This window comes from Zootoca vivipara, chromosome 9 (genome assembly GCF_965207765.1).
Source record: "Zootoca vivipara chromosome 9, rZooViv2.hap1.1, whole genome shotgun sequence".
NCBI classification, from domain to species: domain Eukaryota; kingdom Metazoa; phylum Chordata; class Lepidosauria; order Squamata; family Lacertidae; genus Zootoca; species Zootoca vivipara.
Window position 1 is genome coordinate 20002154 of NC_142592.1, and position 21417 is coordinate 20023570.

The window sequence follows — 21417 nt, forward strand, 5'->3', positions numbered from 1 at the left end:
AATAGGGACGTCCTATTCCAGACCCTTTAACATTTCCCCAATGGATATAGGGACATCCTAGGGAAAAGCGGGGCATTCCAGGATCAAATTAGAAAGTGGGATGGCATCTCTTAATCAGGGATGTCCCTGGAAAATAGGGACATTTGGAGGGTCTGCCTGTGGGTGGGTATGAGATTCATTGGGACAAAGGGGAGGGAAGAAATAAATTTCTCTCTCTCTCTCTCTCTCTCTCTCTCTCTCTCTCTCACACACACACACACACACACACACACAGAGAGAGAGAGAGAGAGAGAGAGAGAGAGAGAGAGAGAGAGAGAGAGAGAGAGAGCAGTGGCTTTTAGGGTTATGGCATGTGAACCAACACATTTAGTGTCTGTTTTAGCTCTCTACATGCACGAGTGTAGAAAAATAATTGAGGTGGAGTTGTTTTGTGAAATAAATAAGCAGGGTGGTGCTGCAAGGACCGAACCACCAGCTCTGTTCAACCCCTTGCACTTTAGAAAACCTGGGAGCCTCCAGGTGCAGCTCCAAAGTCCAAACTGATACCCCGGTGTTCTTTCTAAATCACAATATCATGAAAATCAGTGGGAGTTGTGGACATCACATCACAGGGATATGGTGCATTCTTTGGCTTTTCAAAAAATGTCTGCGTACGCTACTATCATGTGATAAATTGCACAGTTAGAAGGGGGAATAGTTTTACCAAAACATTTTAGGATGGTGTTAGCAACCAAATTCTCTCTCTCTCTCTCTCTCTCTCTCCCTGTGTGTGTGTGATAATACAACAGCAGCAGCAGCAGCAGCAGCTCAAAGCATGCAATGAGTTGGTGGTGATGGTAGGATTTGAACGCAAGGTTCCTTAGATCCAAGACTATTGCTCTTGTCCACGTCATCACACTGGCTTATACTCTAACAATATTAGAATTTTGAAATCTGTGTCTATCCATCTGAAGAAGAGGAGTACAGTACTATGACTTCAATCCAATCCCGATTTACCTACCAGAAAGCCCTACTGAACTCAATGAACCTTACTTCTGAGTAGACCTGTTATACTGCTTAGAACTTGCACTTGCTAAGCTATTCCGTTCTACTGTGTGAGAGTCCTCTCACAGAGATGGTATATCTTTTTAAAAAATCAATGGAGAAATCAATACATCTTACCCAGGTTATCAAAAGTGCTCTTAGATACTTAAGTTGCTAAATAGCAGTTGGATCAACTTAGATGTATCTCACATCCTTCATTTTCAAAGTGAAAGGCAGTTCAGATTTTTTTTAAAAGAAGAAGATTGATTAGCAGTTTGCACAGAGATACCAATTTATTTCATATTTCGTATCACCCCTTGTTTTTAATTGATTGGCATTTATTAAAAGCAAAACCGAATCAATTACCCCAGCCACACAATCATGGGAAATCAAGTCATATAGAACTGCCCTTGCATTTTATTTCTGAAACAAAGTGGCATTATTAATGAGGGTCTATGTGAAAGAGATATTCGGGGGGGGGGGACAATGGGCAATGGAGTGTATAAAGAGGGAACAAAGACTGGAATTCACAGCAAGCTATTTCCATTGGATTTCATTTCTGATCAATATATTTCATGTGCATACAAATTATTTTTCATGGCAATTCTAAGGAGTAAATGGGTTGGATTCATAATAAGTTAGGTGAGTTTAGGTCTATTGAAATCAACAGGGCAAGTTAGCTCATTGATTTTAATGGGAATGAAATTCAATTAACTTAGTCTGGATTCAACTCAGTATATTGGCCTCAGATATAAAGATTCAAATGAAGGCCGCTATCTCCTCCTTTTTGGCAGCTTTTGAGTTTCCAGCAGTTCTGATGCGCCTGCATGCACATCAGCAGGGATGCAATTCTGCAACCGAGCCACTGAATTTGTCAGAGGTGTGGTTGTGTAGTCCTCCAAGGCATGGCTGTGTAATCCAAAAGGGGTGTTTATCCCGATCAGACCAGTTGTAATATTCTACCCCACTTACTGTATGTAGCCTAGAAAAAGGTGGTTGTCCCAAATATGTCATAGGCAGAACTCAGCAGGTTTTGGAAGAAGGAATGCCAGGGTTAAACATCTGGAACAGAAACAGAAGTCGTTCCATTGGAGGGTATCAAGATGGTGGCCAATATTTCCAATCAAAGTTGATCCAATGTAGAAAGTTTTTTAAATGCTTGTTTTCCTGATGTAAAATGCAATCCCTGGAAGGATGTCCCAGAGGCCAGAGGTTATAGAGCAGGCATCCCCAAACTTCGGCCCTCCAGATGTTTTGGACTACAATTCCCATCATCCCTGACCACTGGTCCTGTTAGCTAGGGATCATGGGAGTTGTAGGCCAAAAAGTCTGGAGGGCCGCAGTTTGGGGATGCCTGTTATAGAGCATGGTGAGTGAAAAAGGTCTCTTTCAAAAGCCTCCCGATAGTGTGTATTTAAATGCACACCGCCATTGTTGCTGTTCTCGGGTGAGTGGTAATAAGGGAGCATGCTGGGGTAGGGCAGATCAGGGGAGGTCTTGGATTCACAATATCAAAAGCCCTCCTATTCCCCTGAGCAAAGATCGCCAGTGTCGAAGCAATGATTCTTCAACATCAGCTTCGTTGGACTGGTCATGTGCAGATGCCTGATTATCGTCTTCCAAAGCAACTACTCTATTCTGAACTTTAAAATGGAAAGTGTAATACTGGTGGTCAACAAAAGAGGTTTAAATACTGTCTCAAGGCAAATCTAAAAAAATGTAGTATAAACATTGACAACTGGGAAACACTGGCCTGTGAGCACTCCAGATGGAGAACAGCCTTTACCAAAGGTGTCATGGGCTTTGAAGGCGCTTGAACTCAGGACGGAAGGGAGAAACATGCTAAGAGGAAGGCACGTTTGGCAAACCCTCACTGTGATCAACTCCCGCCTGGAAACCTATGTCCCCACTGTGGAGGGACGTGTGGATCCAGAATTGGCCTCCACAGTCACGTACGGATTCATTGTTAAGACCGTGTTTATGGAAGACGATCTTACTTGGTTATGAGTGATCGCCAAAGAAGAAGATTCCCCTGAGACACCTCTATCAATGGGGTAGTAGCCCTAAAGCTGGAATGTGTATTTTCTCTCCCATTGACATCAATAAATCTTCTGTTGGGAGCTGCCCAGAGTGGCCGGAGAAACCCAGCCAGATGGGCAGGGTATAAATAATAAATTATGATGATGATGATGATGATGATGATGATGAAAAGAAAAAGGCTGAAAAGAATGGGAGGGGGAAATCACACACACATAGCACACCACACACTTCCCGTCCTGTTGGTATGGGTCCAGCAGGACTTGGCAGTTCCTTCACTTCCAACTCTCCCACCTTGAATGCTCCGTCCACTAACAGCAAAAGCCTGCCGGCCGCATGTTCCAATGATATTTTGGAGAGAATTGTCACTTTCAGACAAGTAAAATCCATCACCCTTCTATCTATATTTGGCTTGTAGGCTTAGGGAAGTGTGATGGCAGTTATTAGCTGCTCAACGCAAATCCAGTAGTAAGATGGATTTATTTCTTGATTAATGGCAGAGATTATTCACATATTAATTTCAGTTTTGTATAATTTCACAAACCTGGCACCAGCATTCTTGTTCCAGCCACCCTTAAAATTACTATGATTATTCTAATTGTTAAAAAGCTATTATTTGATTCTAATTTATGGAGTAATTATTATCAGCCGGTAAAACATCTGCCATTTCTTTACTACACTTCAGAGGGAAAGTGCAGAAGTTGCATCTCTATTAAAAAGAAAGAAAGAAGGATCTTCAGCTGAAGAACCGCAGCTGAACAAGTCTCCTAGAAAGGCTTTTCAAGCATAACAACACTTTGGTCTTGATTGATTGTGATTTGTGATGCATGCCAGTTAATTTATTGTGTTGCATTTCAGAATTGCTCTCCGAACCAGTGCTTGAGTTTCTGATGGTCTTCTACAGCGCTTCCTGCAGCCTGCAAAACATCGAGAGGTGCCTGCATCCTCATTTATATTTGCTTGCCTATCATTCCCTATATTATATTTGGGCTCTTTCTAAATATTCGGTGTTATTGTTAACTCTTATAATTTCTTTGTATTTAAAGTTATAGGGATTCATGGACTCTCCATCTCAGCATCAAAAGATGCTAAACTACTAGGCACATATAGGATAATTATATCACACTTCCGTGATCAAGAGGTGAAGGAATAAAACACCTCAACCATTAATGCCAGGAGCACTGACTTCCACTTTGAAACTGCTGCACTTCTGATGTGTAGGTATTGCAGAAGAGACAGAATTATTAACTGCACAGTGATAGGTTTTTGAGTGCACCTTGTCCTTCAAGGTCTGTCAATGAACACAAAGCCAATAACCTGTTTGCACAAGGTAACTGAATACATTTCGCCTCGATAACTGGTGATGAACCATAACTTCTCCATGTGCTTCTTTGCAAATGGCGGAACATGGTAGACAAAGGAATGGACATTCAGGGCTGCGGCCTCATTTGAACTGAAGGAGGAAAATGCTTGTGCAGGACATTATCTTGGCGCCATTGTCTTGGAATACATTTACGCGTGAAGGTGGCAGGAACAAAATGAACAGATCCCTTTTTATTATTTCTGAAAAGATGACCAGGAGTCTGGAAACCAAGCCTTATAAGGAAAGGTTGAAGGAGCTGGGTATATTTAACCTGGAAAAGAGGAGATTGAGAGGAGATATGATAGCCATCTTCAAATATCTCAAGGGCTGTCACATGGAAGAAGGAACAAGCCTTTTTTCTCCTGCTCTGGAGGGTAGGACTCAATCCAATGACTTCAAGTTACAAGAAAGGAGATTCCCAGTAAACACCAGGAAGAACTTCCTGACAGTAAGAGCTGTTCGACTGTGGAATGGCCTCCCAAGGACGGTTGGGGACTTTCCTTCCTTGGAGGTCTTTAAGCAGAGGTTGGATGGTCATCTGTCATGGATGCTTTAGCTGAGATTCCTGCATTGCAAGGGGTTGGACGAGATGACCCTTGGGGTCTCTTCCAATTCTACAATTCTATGAAAAGAAAAAGACAGAAAGGGGGACATGGTTGTTCCCTTCCCTCTGCCTGGTTGGCCTTCTCTCTTCTCACCTTACCAGGTGTTGGCGGTGACAGCAGCAGTCACTGCAACAGCCTTCATCTCTCCCCCCCTTTCTTTTCACAGCAGGGGGTGTTGCTCTTGTGCAGTGAAGAAACTCTAGATCAGGGCAGTTAACCCATTATGACCCAAGGGACACATTCATCCTGGACCAAGCCTCTGGGGGGCCAACAGTGGATGTGGCTATCCCACACTCTCTCACGTACACACTGACATGCACACACATCCCCACAGGCAGGGATGGGAGAGAAATGCAATTCCTTTTTGTGCTTAAGGGCAAATCTATTGAATTTGAACTCCCCGAAATAACACGCACCCGTCGTTCACAATTCACACTTATCTGAACTTTGCAATGCAGTTAGTTAGCAAAAAAGTGTGTATATTAAAGTGTACATTAAAATGCATATATTGGTGAAAAGAACACACAAAGAGCATTAAGTTAGGAGAAATTGCTTGCAAAAATGTGTGCATTACTTAAAGCTGCATACAATTTTTGTGTTCACTAGGAGAAATTTGCACTAAAATGCTGATGAATTTGCATGGGGATTTTTAAAACAGTATTTAAAAGAAATCACAAATGGATGCAGAAATGCAGAAAACTGAATTTGATGGGGAAAATTAGAAACAGGTACAACTAAAATGGACAGGTCCAACCCCCCCCCCCCAATCACAGGATGCACAGAAGCAGACAAATTCCAACTCAGTTGATTTGTGCTATTTTCTGCTTTCCACCCATCAACTGATTGTTTTTCTTTTTTGCTATTGCCACCATAATGGTAGAGTCTTATAATTTGTTGGGAGGGAGCAGATCAATCCCCCAAACTGGGGGCTGCCCCTGCTGCAGTTGGTTATGCTTGCCATCTTCATTTCCCAGAATGCCTCTGGGCTCACAGGACCCCAGAGCCACAGCACTCTGGGAAATGAACCTGGTAGGCACAACTGCTTGAAGTGTCTTTGATCCATAGCAGAAGCAGCCTGTGAAAAGTAAATAAATGAGGAGGGAAGACATTGTGGTGACTGACAGAGGTGCAACACTGTTCTTTTGTAGCAGGGGCTGGTTTGTGGTGTCTGGTGGTACCAGTGGACACACAGCCTAAGGCAAGAACAGCTAGTTCATATAGATAGAAAATGCACAATAATCAGCTCACACTAAATAAAACAAATAGCATTTTTGTGTGTGAGGGGGCGGGGAAGAGATAAACCTTCAATTAAAGATTAGGCCAGGATTGTCACAGAATTAATTATTTGCTAAATGCAGGATAAAATAACATTTCAACCAAGTTATTTTACTTCTGCTTTTGCTTGTTTTCAGTCCTGGAATATGGAATATAAAACCAATGGGGCTAAGATCTGATCAACACATTCAGGAAGATCATTTTATAAAGCCCTCTTGGAATGGTAAGACTTAGAAATGCAGTGACCGGTTGCATATTAAAATAATCTCCTCTGTGGCAAATACCCTGAACACAGAAAACTCCGGTAGGGCTACAGCAGAAACCATTCATCCTAAGAGGCCCATTTTGTCACAGGTGGATTTTTTGAATTGCACAGCTGAACATTCAGTGAAATGATTCTCCCACAGTCACAAGAAGCTGGGAATAATGTGCTTTCCCCCTGAATATACAAATCAACCTTTACTTCAAGCAGTGTGTTGGGGACTGTCTGCCGGTATAAGAAAAACTGAGCCAGTAGGGCTTATTTATAGGAGTCCGCATGACTTCAGCCTAAGCTATTTATGTCAGTCACTTGGCATTTAATATGTACACTCCAAAAGTAGCTGCTCAGAGAAAAGGATAGCCTCCTGCCTTGTTTATTCAAGACACATACTTGAATTAAAACATATTTGTGCCTTTTTAATACAAAAAACTTTTTATTGACCATGAAGAATAAGGTCTTTGGTTCAATGTGTCCATTTGGCATACTGTTTGTTTGTCATATAACTCAAGTAAACACCAAGATACTGGAACTAAACTTTGTACATATGTTCAAGACAGAATTCCATACCTGAAGCTTCAGGTATCAGTGAAACTCCCGCCCCATTTTAATGTGAGGGGAAATGCAAAAGACAATGCAACACAACATTTGCATTCAACACTGAGACGTCGGAATGAAAGTTTGTGTACATATTTCGAATGCTGTTCTAAGTTTTCAGGAGGGAATGTAAAATAGATGGCAATGTGATATCTGAAAAGAGGTCTCTCAGACACTGTGCTTTACTAGTATAATTTGTATTTTAAATTACGGTAATTGTCTCTATATGGTTTCACCTCAGGTACCAGTAGTTATCTATATAAGCATGAATTATCTTCCATCGCTAATCTCCCACTAACATTTCTAATCTTTCATCAAGTTAAATCTAAATTTATTAGCTGAATTCTCTCTGCACACGTTCCAGCTTGTCAACATCCTTCCTAAATTGTGGCACCTATGACTGGATGCAGTATTCCAATAATACTAGCAATAATGACTTCTAGAAAAGGATGGCACTTTTTCAGACGGCATAAAGACTCCAGATTATGAATAAACATTTATGTCATTGGCTGCCCAGTCCATAGTTCCACATGAGTATGCCTAAAGAATACATTGACTGTATGGTATAACAGCCAATGCTTCTGGTTTATTCCTGTTGAAGCAGAAGATATGAGATCAAACTATCCCCATTACAATGACAAGTTCATTGTTAATAAATGTAAACAATGCAATGAACTTCACACTGAAATAGGACTATACAATGTGTTGACAGTCATATCATCGTTTCAGATTATATCAGCAGTAACTGCAGTTTTGTAAAAGTCAGCAACTCTTGCTTTATTATTGAATAAAGAAGAGTGTACACCACTAACAGCTTAAAGCTTTCCAAAGAGTAGCTATTTGCAATCATTATTGTTAAAGATAATGTCGTGGGGTTTGCTAAACAATTCCTGAACAATCACTGAGATGAAATGGTTTGTGATTTCCATGCAGCGATGTTGACTGTATTCTCAACAACAGAAGCATCATTTGCAACTGTGGAATATAATATCGACAGTGTAAAAACCAAAAGCGAGAGACTGCCCCAAGCAACAGCTGTGACAATAAAAGACATTGGTTCACTAATTTGAGTACAGTACAATCATAGCCAAGTCTGACCCTATGCCAGGCATCCCCAAACTTCAGCCCTCCAGATGTTTTGGACTACAATTCCCATCATCACTGACCACTGGTCCTCTTAGCTAGGGATCATGGGAGTCGTAGGCCAAAACATCTGAAGGGCCACAGTTTGGGGATGCCTGCCCTAAGCACTCTTAATGTGAAACCAATTTCCATTAAAATAAATAAGACTCACTTCCAACGAAGTCCCAGTATTACGCTACTGTCTTTTACAGAAAATACTTTTATCACGTTGTATTTATTACAGTATGAATTGATCATCAGTGGTGAAATGTCCAGCTGAATTGGTCCAGTCCAAGTGCAAGTGGCATCCTCTCAGGTTCTGAAAGATATAGCTGAGTGCATCTCTACTCTGTTTATTGAAAGGGCAGATTACATAAGGAAGCAGGGAATGTCTGTTGAACATTCAGGAAAATGTTCTGCTGTACAGTTGAAGAACGTAACCCATAAAACAAATCCATGGAGTTCCATTTTGCTTCATTGAATTGCATCATAGATGAAAACCTTCCATGGGAAAAACCAAAGTTAACCTCCAACCCTTGGAAAGCATTATCACAATACTGAGCATCGGCCCAGAGCATTTCCCAGAAGGGATCCCAAAAGTAGGGATTCATTTGAGAAGGCAAAGCGAGTATTAAACAAGAGCAGTTTCCCCACGGTGCAAGGTAAGATGTGCTGTGATGTGGGTCATATTCCCTTTGGCGTCCTTGTTGGTGCAATCTGAGGTGTTGCCGAAAGTCACCACGCACAAAATCGTTTACATTTTTCGGGTGGATGCTCCGGTAATTTCCTTTGCCGTCTTCGCACCTCCCCACTTTGATAAAGCAATCAATTAGCGTAAGATTAAGCCTGACACTGTTTTTCCACCTTTGGCCTCTCTTCCCGTAAAAAAGAATATTTTCTTCAATATATTTGTAAATAGCAGCTAAGGTGAGCTTCCTTGTAGGAGAGGAAAGAATCGCATTAGCAATCAAAGTGATGTAAGATAGCGGTTGCTTCTCCATAGCATCTTCAGTTATGCGTTTAGATAGACTTCTTTTGGCATATAGCACACCAATGGCTGGTCTGGGAGAAATTCCATTGGATGCGTCTACCTTTTCTTGGTAGGTTTCACGGGTGTTTGGAATGTCTGTGCTGGTCTCAAAGTTGCCAATCATTGCAGTAGTCCTGAATTCCCAGGTTACTGCTTAAGTTTTACAGTATTTTGTGGGAAGATTTTTTGGTAAAAGTATTCATTTGATATAGCCGCTTACAGCCAAAGTAAATGAGGTAAATGCAACCTAAATGGGTGATCAGCTCCGGCTCATAGTCTGCTCTCTCTTTTATACTGGGTTAGCTACCCATATTTACAAGAAATCAAGGTGCAAATGCTAACTGAATAGGGGAGGGAAAACGAAACAATTATAGCAAGAAAGACATGAAGATAAACAGACTGCCATTCCCTTCTGTATAATCTGGGAAAACACTCTTCAGTGTTCCCCACTGAAAGCCAAGGACTGGAGAAGAAGAAAAAAAGATCATGGTTTGATAGCATTGTGAAAGGATTAGACCCTTTGCTGATATGCAGAACAAACTGATATCACTGCTTGGCTCCTGTGCGTGACACCTAGTCAAACATGTTTGCATTTAACAAAATACATGCTTGCCTGATAGAAAATACAAATTGAAGTGAAATTTCTTGCGGACTTGGCTGTAATTATTTCCAGTCTATTGCACAAAATCAAAACAGAAGCTTTCATCTCTGAAGCCCTTCATTACTGATAGCCTAAACTTTTGTTAGTGCCTGACCAGGTTCGGTCCAAGAAGGCTCCTGAGGAAGAGCAGGACCCACAGCACTTCCAGGTCTCTGAAGAGCAGCTGGAGCCTGCCATTCCAATGACACCCCATCAGCAGCACAAGAAGGCCCCACACCGTCTGCCTGCCTGATCCAGTTCAAGGTACCACCACCCCTGATCATTCTAGGCCCTCCTGGAGCAAAGGCTATGATGAGAAAGATTAGAAGAATGAACAATGAAGCACCCTGTTAGCTGCACAAGGTCCGCCTACTTATAGTCCGGTTTAAAAGATGAGAGATCCTCATGTAGGCAAGTGTTCAGAGTGGGATCCAGCTGAGAGCCAAAAATGGATGGAACAGCCAGCTCTATGTTTTCATCTGCTGGTCCAACAGGTCCTTGAAGGCTCTCCTGGCGGAGTCAGTGCTCTCTCTCTCTCTCTCTCTCTCTCTCTCTCTCTCTCTCTCTCTCTCTCACACACACACACACACACACACACACACACACACACACCAGGTGGTCGAGGAAAAGCACAGTCTTTGAGTTCAAACCTTTCTTCTTGGTAGCCCTTACTCATTATGCTGGTCACAACTTGATCCCAGAGCAATGATCTGTAAAAAAAATTGTGCAAAAACAGAGTTGCCAACAAATTTAAACTAGAGTGAATTGCAGAGGGAATTTGGAAGGTTCCTGCTGAAGCAAAACAATCATGTTTCCCCCCTGCAACTGAAAGGCATGCATGGTGCCCTCAGCAGAATGCACAAGTGAGTGGAAAGGAGCCTGCCAGCTGGCCTCTGAATAATTATGAACAGTGCTCACAATTGGTTCATTGGGACCAAAATATTGTTTGGAGACAGGGCCTTGGCTCAGACCAGAGAGAAGACTTCACTTCTCTGGGTGAGCCAGATCTTTCTACTTTTACATCGATTTCTACAAAGAAAACTTCACTTTACTCAATGTCTTAGGAGGTGTCTTTTTTGGTATGGTTATAGCATGTACTTAAACAACCAAACTAACATGTGGTAGGCACCTGCTATCTCTTTAAGAACTTAATAAAATGAGTGGTATTGGATAAAGTTCTTAATAAAATGGGTGCAAATAGACTTCTTCAATATTTCCAGATAAAGAGTATCATTAAGAGGAATGAAAAATTACCTCGGTTTGGGAAAAGACAGCATCTGAAACATTAATTGCATCAGTTAACTCAAAAGGTTTAGCTGGGAAATGATATTTTTCATCAGATTCAGATACCAATATCTAATTACATGCAAAAATGGAAAAAGGGCATTGGGATTAATATTCTATAGAGAGAATGGATCTGAAAGTACAATAATACTGTTAAAAACTTCATAAGTTGTTTGTTGAAGGAAACCTTTATTAAAAACACAGCTTCAATAGCAGCTCAATACCTTACCCTTCTGCCAACCTAGCAGTTCGTAAGCACATCAAAGTGCAAGTAGATAAATAGGTATCGCTCCGTCGGGAAGGTAAACGGCCTTTCCGTGTGCTGCTCTGGTTTCACCAGAAGAGGCTTAGTCATGCTGGTCACATGACCTGGAAAAACTGTCTGCGGACAAACGCTGGCTCCCTCGGCCAGTAAAGCGAGATGAGCGCTGCAACCCCAGAGTCGTTTGCGACTGGACTTAACTGCACGAGGTCCTTTACCTTTTTTACCTTAACCTCAAGATAACAGAAATGTATGAAAAAGCTGCCACTGATAAACAGTTATTTATCATGCAAACACACCAGTCCATGAAACGCAAGCTTAGCAGGTGATAAGCTGACCACTAACAATGTATCAAGTGATTGTGCAGTGTGGTCCTGGAACATGTGGTCCTAGCCAGGGCCAGCCCAGTACAGTTTGGCACCGGAGGGAAACCACAAAATGGTGCTCGCCCATCCACCAGGGAAAAATATCTCTACCAGGCACAAGGGGAGAGTGAAGATCTACACGAGGCACAACAGCGGAGTGCAGTGGCAGCAACAATGAGCAATGCATTCTTTGGAAGCCAGATCTGCCACCTAAGGCGGCCACCTCACCTTGCTTCATGGGTGGGCCAGCGCTGGTCCTAGTTGCTGGTATGAAAACCTTCTATCTTCCATGTGCTGTGCACCAATTGTGAAATCTTCAGAAAGCCCACAGCTGGCTTTTGGAGCTGGAGATACTGAAGACAAGAGGTGGTTAGCTAATAACGCACATGTGAACTGTTGAAGCAGGGGTGGCTTAAATATCTGGATGCCAAGTCCCATCAGTCCTAGGCATCATGGCCAATGGTCAAGATGATGGGCAATGTAGTTCAACAGCACCTGGAAATCCTCCCTTGCCTCATAGCAGGATGGTTTTTGATAGTTTCTTGGTTTTTATTCTTACCAGGCTGCTTCTATTTCTCTTGTGGAAAGGCCAAGGAATTTGTTTGCTGCAAATGAGGTTGCCTTGGCTCAGTGAGATACAGTTTGATCCACAGCACATCTGATCTAAACACACCCATGGGATAAATCAGGCTGGATTAATATTTTAGCAGTTTTCATTACCTGTTTTGGTGTACAGAAAGACTACACACACATTAGCCTTTTACACACGTCTCATGCATAATGAACCACCTTTTATATACGTATAAAAAACAGCTGAAGATTACAAAATGAACACCTAAGGACAGAGACCTTTTCATCTAGCAGGAAAGGCTTATCCGAAAGATTGCATCAATCAATTAATTGATTAAGACCAATTCTACCTTCCCTTATGGTCCAGGGACTTCCCAACTATTTTTTTAAAGAATGTAAAACAATCCTACCCACAACAACTTTAAACAATTAAAACAACAGCAACTAAAGGTGACAAAATAAAAGAGCCACACAGACAAAAAGATTCCAGTTTACAAAGGGCCAAATCCCTTACAAAACCATTTTATGTTCCGCTTGCCAATGTAATGTATCTAAGTACATGAAATGAAGCCTGAAAATATACTATACAAAACAGAGACGTTAAATGCCAATATGTTGTGACTACCAATATATTGTGACAGTAAACGGGACAGAAAATTCATGGATCTTGGTGGAGCCACATGTGAGACCAAGTCAGAGAATTCTTCCAACAGAAAACATCCCTGTTTCGAATTTTTCTTGCTTGAATTTTTCTTGCTGAGATGGTGAAGAAATTCAGAGAGGGGTAATACTTTATGCAGTGTGTGGCGACTGCAAAGGAAAAGAAAGGAAAAAGAAATTCCATGTGAGGGAATTTGGAAATGGATTAAAAATAAAACCGTCAGTATGATCATTCCCTTAATACAAGTCTGCAATGTAGATCACAAGTGCAATATGGTATAGTGTTCTGCTCACCCTTCTGAACAAGGATACGCTGAGCTGGAAGGGGTGCAAAAAGGTTTGAAGAAGTGTCAATTTGGAAAAGAAAGCTAAAGTATTTGGGGGCTTTTTTACTTTTAAACAATGTGACTGGGGGTGGATAAATGTTAAGCATTTTAATAAAATTAGGCATGGCGTGAAGAAAGCAGATAGATAAAAGGTATTCTTACTCCCTGTTCCATAATAGAAGAATCTGGGGTCATCCAATGAAGCTGATTTGTTGGAGATTCTGAACAGACAAAATAATTTGTAATTTATGGGATTTTGTGGCAAAAGACATAGTGATAGCCTCTGGGTTAGATGACTTTAAAAAGGATTAGACAAAGTCACATGGAGTAAGGGTAGCAGTGGCTGCTAATAATGGTGGCTATATGAAACCTGCATGCCTCTGTATGCCATTTGCTGCAGAGCCATATCAGCTGAGGCTTGTGTTCATGCCTTGTTTTTGCGCTCCGCCGGAAATACCTAGTTGGGCATGGTGAGCAACAGGATGGCAGATTAGACGGGGCTTCAGTTTAATTCAGAATTGATTCTGAATACCAATATGGAGCCTGATTGTTCAATAAACATGGAATTGCACCATATGCAGTTCCTTGTTATTCAGATGTAACTGACATCAATGTATTCACATTCCCTGAACTGCTACATTTCTGCATCAGTTAATGGACTGTTTTTTAAAAGTCCTCATGGAAATTATTGTTTATTGTTATTGTTATATTTCAGGGCAGTTCACAACATAAAAAATAAGCATTTCTCCTAATACACACATTTTTGCAGGCAATTTCCCCCAATACAATGCATATGCAATTTTCTTTAATATATGTATTTTATGCAAACTGTCTCCTAAGACACACATCTTTGCAAACAGCTGATTGGAGAAATTTCAAAGAACAGATGAGTTTTGGCTCATATATTGTTTCAGTTAAGTGCAATTTAGGTAGGTTCACAATAAAATCCTAACCGAACCAAATTTATTCCCCATCTATAATCTATTCAGGGTAGACTTTAATTCTCTTGCACCATGGGCAGGTGCTTTCTAATGCGGACACAAAGTCATTCCACATATATATACAGTATATAGGCGGGAAAGAATATTGTAGGGGCTGGTCAAAAGATGACTCATGCAATGCCGAGAGCTACCTGATACATTGTAGTATTCTTTCATAATGGGATTATATCTGACAGGCACCATAGCAGGGCAGATTTGCCACACTTGTGTCACATAGGACACATCTGTGTCGCAGTTGCTAGCTGGCATAACCTTTTATTAAAATCCTACAAAATTCCCCCCTAGCCCTCTCTCCCTCCTTCCATCTTCCCCACAATGCTTCATGTGTTTTGACACGAGGCACTTTCATCCTTTGCTTCAAGTGTAAGGGTTAGAATCAGTGCTGTTTTTCTAGAAAAAGAAGTGCCAGAACTCACCATGAACAACTCCGTTGTTCTCTTAGAACGGCAATGGAACCCACCTGAGAGGTTCCGGAACTAAGTTCCATTGAGTTCCTGCTGAAAAATACATTTGTTAGAATCTTACCTTTCTAAAAGTATTTAAGCTGAAAGTATTGTGCATTTTTAGTACACTATGCATTAGACCACAGGGCAAAAACTATATAGAAAGGATATTAAATAAAACTTAAGGCAGCTATAGGAATGACAGAGACAAGGAGTGGCATCAATACTGTTGTCCTTTAAACCAAATTAACTGATTACAACCCCTAGGATCTGTCTGCAAAGTGTTGATTAACATGGTTCATGGAGGGCAGATACTGGCTCCCTGCCCTTAAAAAAATACACATATGCAAGGGAAGTCAAATTGCCTATTTTGTGCATAACATAGAAATCTCAAACAATATAGGAATCCTCAAGATGACAAAATAAACATCCCAGATCAGGAATCTATGGTTGCTTTCTATCACTTGGAATGTCAACTTAGTATATTATGAATAAGTATGCTTTTATGTTTGCTTTCATGATGACAGTGGTTTCAGGTTCAAAGTTGTGGGCTGGTTGACATTGGTTTCAAAATGGATGTTTTCACAGTAATGCTATCAGACTGAAGGCCTTTGGAGAACAGGCAAGCATAGTTAAAAAGCCATTGCTTCTATTAATAGAGCAGAGTCCCTTCTGCAATGTCAACTGTAATATTAATCCTTGTTTCAAATCACAGGTCTCAAATATCAGCTGCCACTACTCAGACGGGTCTCTTTCGGTTTATATCAGAGAACCCAATGGAGTCTTTTGAAGAACCTGGTCAGGTTAGTAGGGAGAACTTATTAGAAGTTCCCACTTTAAGCGATTCTCTCTCAGAAGATGAAGATGTTAAAGCTACACTGCAGCTACGCTTCTCCCCCAGCCCCCGGAGGCGGGATTCAGATTCTTCTGAAGAAATGGAAGCAGAAGCCCCATCCACCATTGCAAGAAAAGTTTCATTTGCTGATGCATTTGGTTTTGACCTTGTAGCCGTTAAGGAGTTTGATACCTGGGATGTTCCAATTACATTACCAAATGACGACTTAGAAGACGAAGTTGTGCCTGTGGAGGAATTCTATTTAACTCCACTGTTTATACTGCCTGCCACACAAGAAGAGCTTTTGCAAAAAGTGCGTGCACAGAAAGTATGGCTAGAGTCTGTCGAGTTCCTGCCAGGGATAACATGTATGAAGGGCATCATCCGTGTTCTGAATGTATCCTTCGAAAAGCTGGTCTATGTCCGAATGTCTTTGGACAACTGGCAGACTTACTATGACATCTTAGGAGATTATGTGCCTAATTCTTGTGATGGCGAGACTGACCAGTTCTTGTTCAAGATTTCATTGGTTCCTCCTTATCAGAGAGAGGGCGCTAAGGTTGAATTTTGCATCCGTTATGAGACATCGGTGGGAATATTTTGGGCAAACAATGACAATCGTAATTATATTTTGATCTGCCACAAAAAGGAAACTGCGCCACCAGCAAAAGAGAATAAAGCCCAGGGAAAAGTTACAGATAAAGTCCAGGAAGGTGTTACAGACAAATCTATCAAAGGCTGCTTAAAGACAATACCAAGCAGGTGAGGTTGCATTTACACTTCCTTCCTTTTAAAAAAGTATTGTAAAACCTCATTCAATGATAGTTTCCCCAAAAGATGTCCCTATCTCTTCAAAGAAGGAGATGCTGTTAATAACTTTTCAAAATCTATCCCTGTGGTTAATTTTGTGCTCCCATACTACTTTAAATAAAATTTTTATAATTATATATATCCCCCCCGAGAAGTTAACTTGAGGGAAATGTAATTAGTCTTACATACTAAGTGTATTACCAAAATAGTGTAAAGTCATAACTACTAAGTATAGGTGAAGCAGTTCATTACAGGTGAAACAGGTCATTCCTGATGCCTAAAATGTGGAGCATAGTTAGATTTTGATCACTTCCAATTTAATTTCATTGTAGAAATTTAGCAATAAACCTGCATAGTTGTTGTATACTCATGAGAGTTTAAATGGGTTTTGACCATAGCTGCCAAGTTATCCCTTATTTTAAGGGATTTTCCCTTATGCTGAATAGGCTTCCTCGCGAGAAAAGGGAAAACTTGGCAGCTATGGTTTTGACGATAGTTGGGAAATGTTTGAAATGCTTTTAAAGGCCCATAATCCTTTTAAAACAATTATATTGGTCATAACAGAGCTCTGGTAAAGAATCTGTCCAGAGGACACTTTGAGATGGGAGAAGTGGTGGGAAGACCACCCAGTATGCTATGCCACCAAGTTCTGTTGCCACAGAGACCAGTTTATCTTTCACCTTTAGACTGGTAACTTGGGAAGGGGCAGGTAGCAGCATCCTTAGAGGTCCAGGTTTGCTTCAGAGGTATGCAGCTGTTGACTCGTGCATGAGAGGAAAAGCATAAATATATTTAGGATTTTGTTATATTTCAGTCATAAAGAAAACACACAATAAGATCTATGTTTTGGTTGCTCTGAGAAAAGCAATAATCAATTTTGTTTTGTTTTGTTTTGAACCAAATCTAGGCCGGGCATGGGAAACCTGTGGCCCTCTGGAAGTTTTTGGACTTTGACTCCTATCAGCCCCAACAAGTAGGCTCAATAGCTAATCATGCTGGGAGTTGTAGCCCAACAGCATCTGGAAGGCAACAGGTTCTGCACCCCTGATCTAGATTGTGCTGTTTCCTATCTGTTACTGGTTTGACCGGAAGTCTACAAGTGTAGAAATGTATATTGCAGATGAAATGTTGGGTCCCTAACAATCTCCGTTTTCTCAGAGATTTCAGCTATCTTTTTGCAGGTTTAAAACAAGCAGCCTGTAATGGGGCCATGGCATAAAAGAATGCACGAAGATGCTTTCTTTTGCCCAATGATCCATTAGCCCTGTTGTGGTCACAATCAGAGCTGGCTCTTATCTGAGCCGCAAACCATTTGCCTAGTGGCCTCCTGACATTGGTGGGCTGCCGCAACATTGGTACCTCCTCTTTGGGCATGTTAGTGGCAGTGGGCAGCAGTTGCGCCATGATCTGTGACAAGGAACTACCATTTTGAATGTCGTTCAATGCCCTGTGATCCTTTTGGCTGCTGTTCCATTTCACAAGGTAAAATGGGCCCAAGGGAGCACAGGTGGGTAGGGAGGCCCAATGGCCAGAAGGCATCCACAAGTGGGGATGCTCAGCGATTACCTGAGGTGCCAAGGGGCTGTGGTGGGGTTACGCAGATTGGATTTATAAGATTAAAGAGCCTTGCTGGAGCCGACCCGACCTATCTTGTCTAGCATCCCATTCTCACAGTCGCCAGCCAGATGTCTACAGGAAGCCCACAAGCGGGATATCAACAGAGAGGTGCCACTGAGAGTCTTGCTTTCGGACATCCCCTTAGACTCACAACTTGTATGGTGTGAAGAGGATGTGCATGAAACACGAGTCCAAAGCTCTTTAGGGTATGGGGGACGAGTTGTGCAGTTCTGTTGGATCCTGGCCCTGACCTCCAAAAGCATAACACCTACGCTGCCTTTCATCATCTGTTAGACCTGCATTTGATCATGAGTTTTCTGTAAGCTCTAAACTAAGCTCAGGCACCTGCTCCCTTAATAGTTATGACCCCAAGGGGATATTTTGATAACAATGACCTATTTGTATATAGTTGGTCGTGATTCTAAGAACTCAAATATAAGGCTGACAATTTGTGACGCAACTGAATTAGTCTTAAGGGTTGAACTATGCAGGACAGTGGCAGGATTTTCTCCTCCACATGCCTGCCTGCCTTGTTCACAGATGGGGAGCAAATGTATTCATCTTAATCTGATTTTGCTGAATTAGGATGGCTTCTTCTGTGGAACGGATATAGCATGTATGTTGTCGCCCTGGTTAATCTGTGACTGTTATTATTATTAATTGAATTTATATCTTCCCCATCCTCTCCAAGGATATACAATTCAACAAATATATAATTCGAAAACCCAAAACAAAAATATTCTAAAACGGAGTAAAACATCCCAAAAACAATTACAATTAGAAACTTCTAAAAGCTACTGCAATTAAAAACACATTTCTATCCAGTGATCTCGAGGTAGCCAGGAACAGCCACAAAGGAGCATTTTCAAATTGTTCCTAAAAGTTAATAACAAGGAAAAATGCACACTTCTCTAGGGAGGACATTTCACAAATTTATGGTGAAACGGTATAATCTCTCAGCACCTCTCCAATTCACCAGATGCTCCTTTGCACTCTCATGTATTCCTTTCGTAGGTTGCCCATGTGGCACCTATAGGCCTACCTACCTGCTTCTGTAGAGACCTTCCTTGGTACCCACAGGGTTTCTTTCTTTGGCTGCACCACCTGCAGAAATTAACCTTGAAAGAGGCACTCCACTAGAGCTGATAGGATAGTTTGTGGCGTGTGCTTTGTTGCAGGCTGTGTGTGGTGTCCATGATCCAAAGGTTTTACTAGTAAAATAATGCCCCATCTCACAGGTTGTATGGGAATAAGGGAGATATGTGGCTGACACAATCACCATGTTCTTGTTTTTGTTTTTCTTTTAGTGTTTTTTATATTTTGTTGGAAGCCACCCAGAGTGGCTGGGGCAACCCAGTCAGATGGGTGGATGCAGGCCCGGCTCTAGGTGTAGTCCCGGGGGGCGCTGCGTGGCGAAGCCGCGCGGAAGCCATGTTGCGCGCTGCGAGGGCGGGGGTGCCGGAGCGATCTCCGCGCCAGGGCACCCGACCTTCTTGAGACTGCCCTGGGTGGATGATGATGATTTGTAGTTCCAGATAACCTGGTCAACTAATTGAACAATTGTAAAATGTAATCCATTGCAGATTTTTATACATAGTCATATGTACTCATACATTTAGAGAAAATACAGAGTGTTTATTGGGCTGTATCTTCAAGCTACCTTTCTTTCTCCTTCCCTGCCCCATGTAGTTTAAATTGTTTGCTAAAGTTACCTAGAACAATTTGCAATTTTTAGAATTTTTTTCAGACAGAGATTAGGGCCCAACATTTTGGGCAAGAGGAATCTTCATATTTTTATGGACTAAACATCATGTGTCTCTTCGTTTTTAATAAAATGCTTCACTTGTAACAATGAGGTATCATTAAAAAATATGCAGTGAATAGAAATACTTGCGTTAACAAAAGTCATTAATAAACCTTGACATTAGAATTTTGAAATCTCCCCAATGTCACAGCAATTAAGCCAATGGCACCCAGGTAACCCCCTCCCAAACTTCCTGCTTGTGGAGCATGAACAGTCTAGTAATCTGTGCTATTAAGATCAATGGAACTTAGTATCAAGAAGTGTGTTTAGGTTTGAGGTGACTAGTTATCAGCTAATTTGATTTTTCTGCTTTCCGCAAGTGAAATGGATGTAGATGATCTCTATTCATTTCCTTCTTCAGCCATGAAGTCACCTAGATCAGTATTTCTCAACCTTTTTTGGGCCAAGGCACACTTGTTCCATGAAAAAAATCATGAGGCGCACCACCATTAAAAAAGTTAAAAAATTTAACTCTGTGCCGCCCTATATTGACTATATAATTATGACTGTAAGAAACACTTGCCAATTGCTGTGTTGGTTGCAATCTCCTGTAATAAGGCTTCACAAGCCGCTGATTTCTCTGCCAGCACAATCCTTTGCTCAGCAAGTTTCAGGTTGAGCTCATCCAGCCAGCTTCTTTAAGTTTGTCTAAAACCACCCTCCCATGGTGGTGGCTGTTGAGAGCTGCGCTCGCCCCGCGTCGTGACCCGGCCGGCTTCCTTTCTGGTGGGTGAGCCGCCAGGCACGTGACAATGCAAACCGCCCTTCTCGTCGCTGCACGTCGCGGCACACCAGCCAGCGTCTCGCGGCACACGTGTGCCACGGAACAGCGGTTGAGAAACGCTGACCTAGATGGTGCTGTGAAAGTCATTCTGTCTCTCACGGACTAATGTCTCTCACTCTGTAGTAGGGAACAGAAATGAGACAATATTGCAATGTGTTCTGTACACATTGTTTTCCTGAAGCTGCTGCCACCCCCAGTAATACGATTAGAAAATATTAATAATATAAATATATAATATAGCAGCCCACTGTGCCTGGGAGCTTGTAGTGCCTGCCCCCTTTCTATAGCTTGGCCCCACACAACTGAATTGTCAGTTTGTCTCAGTTGTGTCTGGTGATACTCAGAAATGTTATCAGCCATGGATGCTGGCAGACTGAGATAGAAAATGGGAAGTGAGCAGGTTGTCTTTGGTAGGGGTCTAGGGACTGGTTGAGAGGGCTGTCGCTCTACATTGCCTTCAAGAATGGCTGAGACACGGGCCTTGTGAGGAGTGGACAGAAATGGCCAGAAGTCATGAGAAATCTTGTCAGGGGTGCTGAGGCCAGTGGGATGGTTCAGAGAGGTGGGGCAGAGGCCAGAATTCCCTCTCATGAGGGAGTGAAGGGGATGGCAGAAATATCTGAAGCAGACTAGTGGGATCAGCTGCTAGCCCAAAACATATTGCTATGGGGTGCTGCTTCTAACTGCTTTAGGATGGGGGTACTT

At 41.8% G+C, this 21417-nt stretch overlaps 1 protein-coding gene across 1 annotated transcript in view; it reads left to right on the plus strand.

Moving 5' to 3' along the window:
- Positions 1-15602: 15602 nt before the first annotated feature.
- Positions 15603-21417, plus strand: part of PPP1R3A (protein phosphatase 1 regulatory subunit 3A) — a 32236-nt gene continuing 26421 nt past the window's right edge. Inside the window, exon 1 of the mRNA XM_035128009.3 lies at positions 15603-16459. Coding sequence (XP_034983900.3) covers positions 15639-16459 — 821 coding nt within the window. The 5' untranslated portion in view covers positions 15603-15638. The remainder of the gene's footprint in view (positions 16460-21417) is intronic.